General features: G+C 54.0%; 2 protein-coding genes across 3 annotated transcripts; one reads left to right on the top strand and one right to left on the bottom strand.

Annotated features, from left to right (window-relative positions):
* The first annotated feature begins 751 nt into the window (after nt 1-751).
* Nucleotides 752-5,820, top strand: LRRC47 (leucine rich repeat containing 47). Its single transcript, XM_057418176.1, has 7 exons — nt 752-1,405; nt 1,800-2,246; nt 2,881-2,997; nt 3,211-3,326; nt 3,521-3,623; nt 4,033-4,122; nt 4,522-5,820. The coding sequence occupies exons 1-7, from the start codon at nt 752-754 to the stop codon at nt 4,747-4,749; spliced, it is 1,755 nt and encodes a 584-aa protein (XP_057274159.1). The 3' UTR covers nt 4,750-5,820.
* Nucleotides 5,821-5,957: 137 nt separating this feature from the next.
* On the bottom strand, nt 5,958-8,571 carry CCDC27 (coiled-coil domain containing 27). Of its 2 annotated transcripts, XM_057418188.1 has the most exons (6): nt 8,430-8,571; nt 7,839-7,969; nt 7,639-7,713; nt 7,168-7,380; nt 6,446-6,550; nt 5,958-6,330 (listed from the first exon to the last, which is right to left on the bottom strand). In XM_057418188.1, the coding sequence occupies exons 1-6, from the start codon at nt 8,560-8,562 to the stop codon at nt 6,175-6,177; spliced, it is 813 nt and encodes a 270-aa protein (XP_057274171.1). In that variant the 5' UTR covers nt 8,563-8,571; the 3' UTR covers nt 5,958-6,174. The 2 variants fall into 2 exon arrangements, with proteins under 2 accessions (XP_057274171.1, XP_057274178.1); XM_057418195.1 differs by lacking the exon at nt 7,639-7,713.
* Between the last annotated feature and the right edge of the window lie 2,118 nt (nt 8,572-10,689).

The raw sequence follows: 10,689 nt of genomic DNA, 5'->3' as shown, positions 1-10,689 counted from the left end.
CGTTAGCAAAGGCCTGCTGTGTGTTTTGGGTTGGCCAGGGCAGTGTATTGGGTCATGAAGCTGTTGCTGTCCCATCCCTGGCAGTGTTCAAGGCCAGGTTGGACAGAGGGGTTTGGAGCAAGCTGCTAGAGTGGAAGGTGTCCCTGACCGTGGCAGGGGTTGAAACTGGATCAGCTTTAAAGTCTTTTCGACCCACACCAGTCTATGATCACCCTGCCCGTCCCAGCGCCTGCTCACTCTTTGTGTCTTCTGCAGTGGGAGAAACAACGCGGGTGTGAAACACAGTGATGCTTATTCCTGTACTGCAAAGCATCCCGGAGCAGAGATGTTGCACAAGGCAGGCCTGGCTAGCAGGAGGAAAGCTCTCCAAACACTTGGACTGGAATGCTTAAATCAACAACGGCAGTGACCAGACCGCGGGCCTGATCTGTGCATGACCGCTTCCTCGCTGTGCCCCAAAGCCAGCCGGGTGCTTTTCACCCACCCGAGGTGCAGAGACGCGTCTGGAGCAGCCCTTGCCCCGCGCGCAGGAATCTGTCCGACCCCAAGGCAGGGACGGACGCCGCTCGCACAGCTGGGGATGGGCACGGAGGGGGTCACCCTTAGCGATGCTCTCGCTCTTTGTAAGGGTTAAACCCGCACCTTCGCCACCGGCTCCGGAGCGCTCCCGGCAGCGCTCGGAGGCGGCCCCGGACCGGCCCTTTCCGGCGGGGCGAGGCGGGCCCGCGCCGCGGCCCCTCCCCGCGGCACCATGGCGGCGGCGGCGGCGGCGGCGTGGCCGGAGCTGGAGGCGGCGGCGCGGGAGCGGCGGCGGGAGCTGTCCCTGCCCGGCGCGGCGGTGGCGGAGCGGGTGGCGGCGGGCGGGGGGCGGCTGCCGGCGGCGCTGCTGGCGCTGCCGCTGCTGCAGTCGCTGGAGCTGAGCGGCTGCGCGGCGCTGCGGGAGCTGGGCCCGGGGCTGGCCGCGGCCCTGCCCGCCCTGCACACGCTGGTGCTGCGCGGCAACGCGCTGGGCCCCGCCGGGCTGGGCGCGGGGCTGGGCGGGGCGCTGCCGGCCCTGCGCGTCCTCGACCTCTCCGGTAACGGCCTGGAGGCGCTGCCCGCGGCGCTGGGCGGGGCGGCGGACGCGGAGCCCCCCGGGGCAGCCCCGGCCTTCCCGCAGCTGCGCAGCCTCAACCTGAGCGGGAACCGGCTGCGGGAGCTGGGCCCGGGGCTGGCCCGCGCCGCGCCGCAGCTGCAGGCGCTGCTGCTCTCCGGGAACCGGCTGCGGGCGCTGCCCGGAGGGCTCCTGCCCCCCCCCGCCGCCGCCGCCCCGGGAGGGCCCTTCCCGCTGCTGAGCCGCCTGGAGGCTGCGGACAACGAGGTGGAGGAGCTGGGCGCTGACATCGCCGCCCTGCCGGCACTGAAGGTGCGAGGGGTACCCGGGTCCCCATCACTGCCCCCCCATTGCTGGCTGCTACAGAGCCCACCCGGGTCCCCGTCACTGCCCCCCCATTGCTGGCTGCTACAGAGCCCACCCGGGTCCCCGTCACTGCCCCCCCATTGCTGGCTGCTACAGAGCCCACCCGGGTCCCCATCACTGCCCCCCCCCCATCTCTGTCTCTTACAGAGCCCACCCAGGTCCCCATCACTGCCCCCCCATTGCTGGCTGCTACAGAGCCCACCTGGATCCCCATCACTGCCCCGCATTGCTGGCTGCTACAGAGCCCACCTGAGTCCCCATCACTGACCCCTTCATCGCTGTCTGCTACAGAGCCCACCTGGGTCCCCATCACTGACCCCCCAGTCTCTGTCTCTTCCAGAGTCTGGACGTGGCCAACAACCACCTGCGGGAGCTGCCCTCTGCCCTGGCCGACTGCCCCCGCCTCAAGGAAGCCAACTTCAGGGGGAACCAGCTGAAGGACAAGCGGCTGGAGAAGATGGTCAATGGCTGCCAGACAAAAGCCATCCTGGACTACCTGCGGGCTGGGGGCCGCGGGAAGGGAAAGGCTGAGAGCACCAGGGAGGAGGCCAGGAAGAAGAAGAGGGAGAAGCAGCAGAAGAAGGATGGTGGGGACGGGGAGCAGGACGAGGTGGAAGAGGCGAGCAAGCTGCTGGTGAAGGTTCTTCACGTCTCTGAAAACCCGGCGCCCTTGGTGGTCAAAGTGAGCCCGGGTATCAAGGATGTTCGACCCTTCATCGTGTGCTGCGTGCTTAGGGGAGTGAACTTGAAGCCAGGAAATGCTCTGAAGAGGTTCCTGTCCGCACAGGTCAGTGCTGCGGTCTTGTGTTAGGTGAGCTCAGAGAGAGCTGTTCACCCAGGAGCTGGGGAGGGTGCAGCAGCTGCTGACCAGTCCCTCTGGAACGAGCAGAACTGGTTTTCCTGAGGAGCCCAACAGGAGCTCAGGTGTTACTATGAGAGGGAGATGAGCGCACACCTGAGTGCGTTTGCTCTGTCGCAGCAGCTTGTTGGTGCTGTGGAACCTGTTGAGAGCTATTAGTGAACCCAATCCACATTAGAAGTACCTTGGTTTGGCTCCAGGTTCCCTAATCTGTGCTGAAACCAACAGGTACGATAACCACAGCCTGTCACCCCTGATTTATGGCCTGCCCAGCCATTAGGTGGCAGGGGTTAGGTGCTTTCAGATTATAAGACTCTGTGATGGTATTCTGATTTAAAACCATTTGTTTCCTAGTTGAGAGATGCCATGGGTTATGCTCACTGTCTTTACATTTCAATTGCAATTCAGGTAAAATTAGTTTGCAGAAAGGCTCTATTTAATGCAAAAGAGTTACTTGAGTAGCTACAAATGTTAAATACAGAAGAATCTGTGAAGAGTAATTCTGAGGAGTAAATCATGTGGATGTTTTGGATCTGCTTTGATAGGTTTCTTTCTGTTTCAGACCAAACTGCATGAAGACATCTGTGAAAAGCGGACAGTAGCCACTATTGCCACCCATGACCTGCAGCTGATCAAAGCTCCTCTGATGTATGATGTTCAGCCTCCTGACACGCTGAAGGTAGGGCCCATAGCATCCCTGGGCCTTTCCGCTTGGTTCCCTTTTGTCTTCTGGAACTGTACAGAATGGAATTAGTGCTAGCAAATGGTTTTCCAGTGGGTGTTGTAGCTCACACAAAGGTTTAAACTCAGTTATTGTCTTGCTTACAGGAGTTTGAATAACCCCTGTGACTGAGCAGCTCTTAAATTCAGGTATTTGCTCTGTACGGTGTAGGTAACACCTCTGGGTCGAAAGGAGATCAAGGCAAAGGATCTTCTCCGCCAGCTGCAGTTAGAAGCTGAGGAGCAGAGGAAGCAGAAGAAGCGCCAGAATGTGTCTGGATTGCATAGGTCAGTGCATGACATCCTGTGGCTTCCCTCAGCTGTATCACCGTGATACACCTTTACTGAATTTCCATGTTCTTACTCCTTTTGCTCCATGGTGGACCAGGAAGACCCTAATTCACTGTTGTCACACTCTTGTGCCACTGCATCCTGCTGCTGGTTCAATTACCCACTCTTTGCCGCTTTCCTTTTCCTGGCAGGTATCTCCAGTTACTGGATGGCAAAGACAACTACCCCTGTCTGGTGGATGCTGAAGGCATCGTGATTTCTTTCCCACCCATAACCAACAGCGAGAAGACAAAGGTAATCTGTTAGTGGAAATGTGTTGATCAGAATTAAAGTGAGGGGTTTTTTTCCACTGAGATTGAACTCTGCATTCAGAGATATGCCCAAATCTGTGCCTGTTGTGATTACATTCCAAATACAAATCTCCAAACCTGGGTCTTGCCTGCTAGGTGGTCAGCTTGAGCTGGATGTGGAAGTGCCATTTCCACCTTTGCCAGTGTGGCAGCCTCTGGCCAGAGCTCTGTTCTAAGCAGGGATGGCTTTATTGAAGGGCAAGAGTATGGTGTTTGACTTGTAAAGCAAGGCAGCACTTTGCCTGAGCTGCGTTGAATGAACATCTTCTTTCAGTTTGTGCATGAAGTGTTGCCAAGTGACTGTGGGCGAGTGCGCTCCCATCTCACTGGCTTTACCTGTGAAATCCTTCCAGATCAGGAAGGACACCCGGGATCTCTTTCTGGAGGTGACAAGTGATACCAGCTTACAGATATGCAAAGATGTCATGGACACACTAATTCTGGTAAGTAGCTCAGGAAAACAATCACATCTGTTCTCGACAGGATGCGTAGTGCCCACATGCATTGAGGAGAACACAGCAGCTGATTTTTACTTTAGTAGTAGTATTCTTCCCTCTCCTTCACTTGCTTTCCCATCCTTGCTTCCATGCTTGCACCCTTCCATCTCCACATTGCAAAGGGTTTTCATATTCTTATATCCTGATTCCCTGGCAGACCTCAGAACTCACCCAGGTAAATAACATTGTGTTACCACAATTAGAAATGTAGGGTTTGTCTTTGAACACCTTCCCTTCTTAGTGCTCGTACGGCTTCAGCTGCTGCCAACAACTTCTGTTGGAAGCAGCCTGGAATTGCTCTCAGCCACAGAATTAATCTTGTTTTCTGTGTTTTGCTTTTAACAGAAAATTGCAGAACTGAACAGATCTACCTTGGAAAACAAGGAAGACTCAGGCTCGGATAACGAATCTGATGCTCTTTGTGGACCAGCAGCTTTGAACCCCAGCCAGAACGCTCAGCCGATGCTTGTGGAGCAGGTTCGAGTGGTGGACACAGATGGAAACTTGAAAGTACTTTATCCTTCAAAAACTGACCTAAGCACAGTGTCCTCTCTCCTCACTGTAATACGTTAGCAGCTGTCAGAGCTCACAGAATGATTCCATTTCCTTTCTTTTTTGCCATATGCCAACAACGCAGCTTGTATGCAGTGAGGTTGTTCGGGTTTGTAAGGACAAGATGCAGTGCATCCCGCCTGCTACTGTCACGTTTGATAGGCTGTGGCAAGCAGGGTTGTGTTCCTTCAGCCTTAATAGAAAGCCATCAGCGTTCTGTCTGAGTAGGGAGAACTGAAAGGCAGAGAAGAAGCTGGAAGTCAGAACATGTTCACTTGTAGAGAAAACCATTGTGTCTTAGCATCTGTAATGTGAATGCAGTCGTGTTTTTCTGCTGGATCCCTGCTTCTTCCTGGTATGTTTCAGCTGGATTATTATTTTGGCAGCTAAACTGAGAAATCAGTCAGTGACAGCGTTGAAACAGCCACGTGCTGCATGCCCCTACCGAGGATGGGATGCCAAATGGCTTTGCTGACATCTCATTCAGCGTGATTTTCTATCTGGAGTAATTGTGACGATGTAATTGCTGTCAGAACTCGAGTGAGTTTTAAAGGATGGTTTCTGTGTTCAGACATTAACACAGCTTCCATTTCTAAGCCAAGTCAGTTGAATTGAGTGCAGGGGTTTGTGTCTCAGTGCACTGCAGAGCCATCGCCCATCCTTGTGGAAGCACCAGTTGTAGTGGCCCTGTTGCGTACCCATTGAGTTACTGTTGATGGAGCACCAAGTTCATTCGTGCTCGTAAAGTTCATTTCCACTCAGAGGACTGATGCTGCTTAGTGTTGACGCTACTAAAGCTTTTTGTCTCCCCAGAGTACAAGCACTCATGCCCAGAGTGCTTGCTTTCACACTTCCACGTGAAGGGTGTTGGTGCACCGGTAGTTGGAGTGGTTGGAGTGGGTGGCAGCTACATCCAGGCTACCACCTTATGAGTGCAAACCTCTTCATAAGCAATGGTGACCTAGAGATGGAGTTTTGTGCTGTTGAAAGTGAGGCTGCAGAGCTCTAACTGAACTTGGAGATACTGTGTCAAATACATCCATGTGTTGGGACTCGCTTATGAATGGGAAAATAAAACGGTTCTTACAGTCATGTCACTGTCATGTGTTTGGGCACTGATGGGTTTTGGCACTGGTGAGTTTTCCAGTCATGTAACCGTACAACCTTGCCCAAGCAGCTATTGAACACTGCAAAAATGAGAACTCAGTGCTTTCTAGCTGTAGCCAGGCAGACCTTAGTAGTGCTTTGAGCTTCCCTGTGAAGCTGAGTGTTTCTACACACCAGTGTTTTACAGTGGTTTGTGCTGTGAGTTGGTTGAAACAACTGAATGAGAGATTCCTGCAGGACTTGGTTTCAGGAGGATGGGTTTAATTCATTAGTACGTCGACCTCAGACCCAGGGAACAGGAGCCTGACATTGGTGATGTGTTCTGCTCAGCCATCAGGGCTACTTTTCAGGGGTGACATGCTGCTGCCTTGTGCTACTCCTTCTCCTTCCCCTACTAGTAGGTGATGCAGCGGTGTCGGTGCCGTAGAGCGGTGGGACTCTGATGCCTTTCTGTTTGAGCATCTGATGGAACTCGATCCGTTCGTTAATGATTTTCTGCAAATGAGGGCTGTGTAAAGAGGTGGGGATGCACTGGGTGGGGATCAGCACTGCAGTGATCTCTTACCTCGTCAGGCCCTTGCTGGAAGCAGAGTTCACGTGAACCACGTACCTGCATTGCCTCCAGCACCTCCTCGTCCGTGGTCTCTGCCTGTGGAGGCTTGATGCCTGCTGTGCTGAATGTGGCCTGGATTATTTTGCTTCGATACTTTTCAAACTGTTGATGAAAGATGAGAATAGATGGGCTTAGTGTGTATATACAGTTCTTTGGTATTCACAGGGATTTACAGAGACTACGCTGTTAGACTTGGGTGCCGTGCTACTGAAGGGTGAAATGAAAGGCCTGTTTGTGTGAAATTATACGTGGTTTGACTGGGCTTTGCTGCAAGTACTGTGATAATGATGTGTTTTGGAGTGGACTGAGTTCCTTACGCAGGTATTGGGCTCTGTGCTTGCCACCCTGTGCCTCCCTGAAATGGCTTCAAGGTGATACCTGTTACTTTGAATCTAGAAGGCTATTAGAAACCTGATGATGTAATTGTTCTGAACACGAGTTTCTCAAGGGCTTCTGGTATTTGAGGCCTGTTTGCTTTGTAAGTGATGTAGGAGTTGCATGCTACAAAGCTGGGAAGGAAATGGATGAGTTCCCTGCTCCTCTGGCCCCGTGGCCCTGTGGCAGTGGAGGGCAGCCAGGACTGCAGTGCCCTGGTGCATCTCCTGCTGTGCTGCTGCCCAAGAGTAATGCCTCTGTGCTCTCGTGTTCTTTGCTCCTGGGTTGGAGCGTCCCCAGGAGGGAGGGAGGGAGGGAGGATGCTGACACCAAGGCCACGTTACCTTGCTGGTGATGAGCTCCAGCGCCACGCGAGTTTGCAGCTCCTTCTGCTGCAGTGCCTTAACCTCCCTTTGGGCTGCCTCCTGCTGCCGCTGCTGCGTGCGGATGTGGTACCGGTGGGAGCGCGCCTCTGTCTGCAGCTGCCCGATGGTCTCCTGTAGCTCACCGATGAGCTTGTGCTGCGCGGCCAGCCTGGATTCTTGTTCCGAGAGGACCTGAAGAGATCCAGAAACCAAGCCCGGATTGTGAGGAAGGAACAAGCAGGCCTGGCCGCATCTTCCCTGTGTCTGGTCCAAACGCTGCTTCTGTCTCCTGGGCAGAGTCTGCAGACTGACAGCCTTGTTGGCACTGGTGGCTGCTGTTACTTCTGGACTGAGTAGGGGTTTTAAGTGGGAAACTCCCCCGAGCCTGAAACAAGCACAACTAAGCAGCTAATACAAGCATTCCCTATAGCAGCTTTGCACCGAGTTTACCTGTCGGAGGCTGCGGTTCTCCTCCTCCATTGTCACCATCATTTCTTCACATTTCTGTTCTCTGAGACTGCAAAACTGAAGAAGAAGTTATTTTACCCTTCACTGTCACAGCTCACGGGTGCACCTCCTGTCTATGAGGAGGCGAGCTGCAGCCTGAGGCCTGAATCCCCAAGGATGGACACCTTGCCCTCAGGTGGTACCTTGGCAGACATGTCTTGTAAGTGGCTTTCTTGCTTTCTGAGCTGCTTTTGGAGCATTTCGGTTTCAGATCTGGTTCTCCGGAGCTGGGACTCTTTGATCTCCAGTTGTCTTTGCAAGGAGGAGATGGTGCCTGTAGGGTTGGAGAAGGACTCTTAAACAAACCGAACCCCTGCCTGTAGCTGCACAGCTCCTTCCTTCAGGTAAGCACACACGGAGCTGCAGCTGTGACCGTCTGAGTGTGGAAAGGGTGAAGTTAATGCTGCAGCCGCAGTGATGCTGGTTATGTATTCTGCAGTACTTCAATATATATTAAACTAACCTTATTGTGTGCTGCTCTGGGAACTACTAGAGCTGGTAATAGGTCTGCCACCATGCAGAAGTGCTGCTGGATGCCCCAGGATGGTGCTTGGGATGCTCTTTGGCTGGGTTGTATTGTGTAAGGAGGGGGAAACTGAGTGGTTTTAATGCAAGTGGCCTTCAAGTCAGCTTTGTGCTCGTGCGAGCCTGACCTGGGGCGTGCTCTCAGTCAGAGCAGAGTGGTGTGAGGATGAAGGGAGGGTGAGGGTGTGCTCTGGATGCCTGCCCGGTACCTGTGGCCATGTTGTAGTCATCCCTTGCCCTCCGCAGCTCCTCACGGAGCTCCTGCTCGGTGCTGGGCTCAGCCGGCTCCCGCCAGCCCCCGCTGCCCCTCACTGCTCCCTCGGGGGCTGCAGCCGCCTCCATCCCGAGGGGCCCGGGTGCTCTGTGGTGCCGGCACCGCCGCAGCGGCTGCCTCCCGCCCCGGTGCTGCCTGGTAACGGCGGCGGGGCCGCGCCTTCCGCTTCCGGGGCCGCGCCATGGGCGGGAGGAGAGGACGCTGCCCGGGCACATGGTGAGTTCTCAGGGCTGGCAGTGAAGCAGCAGGGCCAGGGCACGGGGCTGTGGTGATGGAGGCTCCGAACTGCTCATCCCTGCGGCTGCACCGCTACCGCATCCTTGAGCATCTCTCCTCCGGCCGCTGCTATGGCAACCGCTGCCAGCTCCACGCTGCTCCGGTGAGTGCTGGGACCGTGGCACCTCTCGGTGGGGATCACAGAGCCTCATCCCAAACCCTCTTGTCTCGCCCCACTACGCAGGTCCTGATGTTGCTGAACCCAGCTCGATGCGCCCGTGCTGCTTGCCTGACCGTCCTTCATCCTCACCAGCACCAGTAAAGCATGGTTCCCTCTCTGCCTTCCCATCATAAGCTGCTGGTTCCCCACCATCACCTTGCTGACAGCTGCCCCATGAGCATGGACACCCTCGATGCCCTCCACTGGTCGCCACTTGGTGCTTCCCACCTTCTCTGTGAGGTTTGACACTGCCTCTTCAAAGCAGGCTGGACAAAGAGGGGCTGCACTCATAGCCTCCGTGAGGCTGGACCTCAGCTGAGGTTTTGGTAGCACTCAGCTGAATGTGAACGTGTACGTAGAGCTCGAGTCCGTGGCATTTTCTTTGCCAGTCTTTGTTGCATTTTCGTGTTTGCTTTTAGTATTAGTTTCTATGGGGACCCTTTTTATCAATCTCAGTGCAGTTCAGAGGTGTCTGTTCACTGGGGGGTTTAAATGTGGAGCCCTTAACACCCAGTTTTGCTTCTTCCAGGTGGAATTCTTTACAGTGCTGCTGTGCGCAGCATGGGTGTTGTCAGTTTGCTGTTCACCAGACGCTGTTTTCACTGGCGTGCAGGTAGGATTCAGTCTTGTGATTGTTTATGGTGGACCTGTGCACTTTATACTGCTGCTGGGAAGAGTGAGGGTGTAAGAGCCACGGAAGCCGTGACAACTGTTCCATCATGGGCCAGTGGAAGGAGCTGCCTAGTGGAACAGAAGCTGAGTTTCTCAGGAGGTTGTAGATGGGGTCTTGGTTTCTGAACTCTCTCAGTTCCCCACCATTATTAATGGCTTCTTTGGGGAGTTACAGAACTTGGCCCGTTTAGAGAAGGTTCTCTCTGAGCAGCAGCAGCAGTGCTCAAGGCCAGGTTGGACACAGGAGCTTGGAGCAAGCTGCTCTGGTGGAAGGTGTCCCTGCCCATGGCAGGGGTTGGAGCTGGGTGAGCTTTAAGGTCCCTTCAACCCAAACCATTCCATGGTTCTATGATATTTCCATGGTTCTATGATATTTCCCTGGCACGTTCCCATTGATCTCAGCCCAGTTAAAGATGTGAATGTACTGAGCATTGTGCCAAGCTGACACGCTCTGGGTTTCCCGACTAATTTAAACCAACCGTAAACCTGGAAGCTGCTGGATTTTAAATGGAAATGCAAAGTTTTAATGAAGGTAATTGCAGCTGCTGCTGTTAGAGAAGGTGCAGTGTGCAGTATTCTAATGTGTGGTAACGCCTTGATATGCAAGGAACAGAATGCCCCTGGGAGGATGTGGAACCATCTGCCTCGTTGCAGCTACGTGCTGGAAGCTGTCTGCTTGTGTCTCTAATAACCTCCAAGGTAGATGTTGTGGCTGTTCCTCACACACCACTTCCCAAAAGCTTTCAAAAGCTGTTTCTATTGTATTAAAATCAGGTTCTTGCCTCGAGTGTTAGTTTGTAAATGACACTTCTGGCTCTCGAGATCCTGCAGTTCAATCAGTTTCCAGCTCCTACAGATGGAATACATATTCCTAGAACTAGAAAGAGGGGTGACATCTATAACTAAAGCCAATTCGCTCCTGGAAATTGCTTTTAGCGGTGCAATTCTTCAAACTCAAAGCTGTGTCTTAAGGATGAAGATTGCTGCAGCTCCCAGCTTTGTGGTTGTTTGATGAAGTAAAGCAGGTTGAGGCCCTTTGAGGTTTACACTGGTTTAGGAGCACCCTTTCCTTATCATAGAAGCAAGA

This window comes from Pezoporus wallicus, unplaced genomic scaffold, assembly GCF_028554395.1.
Source record: "Pezoporus wallicus isolate ANWC-B61680 ecotype Strahan unplaced genomic scaffold, APGP_CSIRO_Pwel_v1 contig_13766, whole genome shotgun sequence".
NCBI classification, from domain to species: Eukaryota; Metazoa; Chordata; class Aves; order Psittaciformes; family Psittacidae; genus Pezoporus; species Pezoporus wallicus.
The sequence above is the reverse complement of the archived record's forward strand: the minus strand, read 5'-3'. Positions and strand labels throughout refer to the sequence as shown.

What these genes read in the sequence shown, in the direction of transcription:
- LRRC47 (XM_057418176.1), top strand. Translation starts at nt 752, where the DNA reads ATGGCGGCGGCGGCGGCGGCGGCGTGGCCGGAGCTGGAGGCGGCGGCG. An exon ending in AGAGGTTCCTGTCCGCACAG is followed by an intron (nt 2,247 to 2,880) that starts GTCAGTGCTGCG and finishes TTTCTGTTTCAG; the next exon opens with ACCAAACTGCATGAAGACAT. An exon ending in CCAACAGCGAGAAGACAAAG is followed by an intron (nt 3,624 to 4,032) that starts GTAATCTGTTAG and finishes AAATCCTTCCAG; the next exon opens with ATCAGGAAGGACACCCGGGA.
- CCDC27 (XM_057418188.1), bottom strand. Translation starts at nt 8,562, where the DNA reads ATGGAGGCGGCTGCAGCCCCCGAGGGAGCAGTGAGGGGCAGCGGGGGC. An exon ending in TGACTACAACATGGCCACAG is followed by an intron (nt 7,970 to 8,429) that starts GTACCGGGCAGG and finishes CCAACCCTACAG; the next exon opens with GCACCATCTCCTCCTTGCAA. An exon ending in AGAACCGCAGCCTCCGACAG is followed by an intron (nt 7,381 to 7,638) that starts GTAAACTCGGTG and finishes GGATCTCTTCAG; the next exon opens with GTCCTCTCGGAACAAGAATC.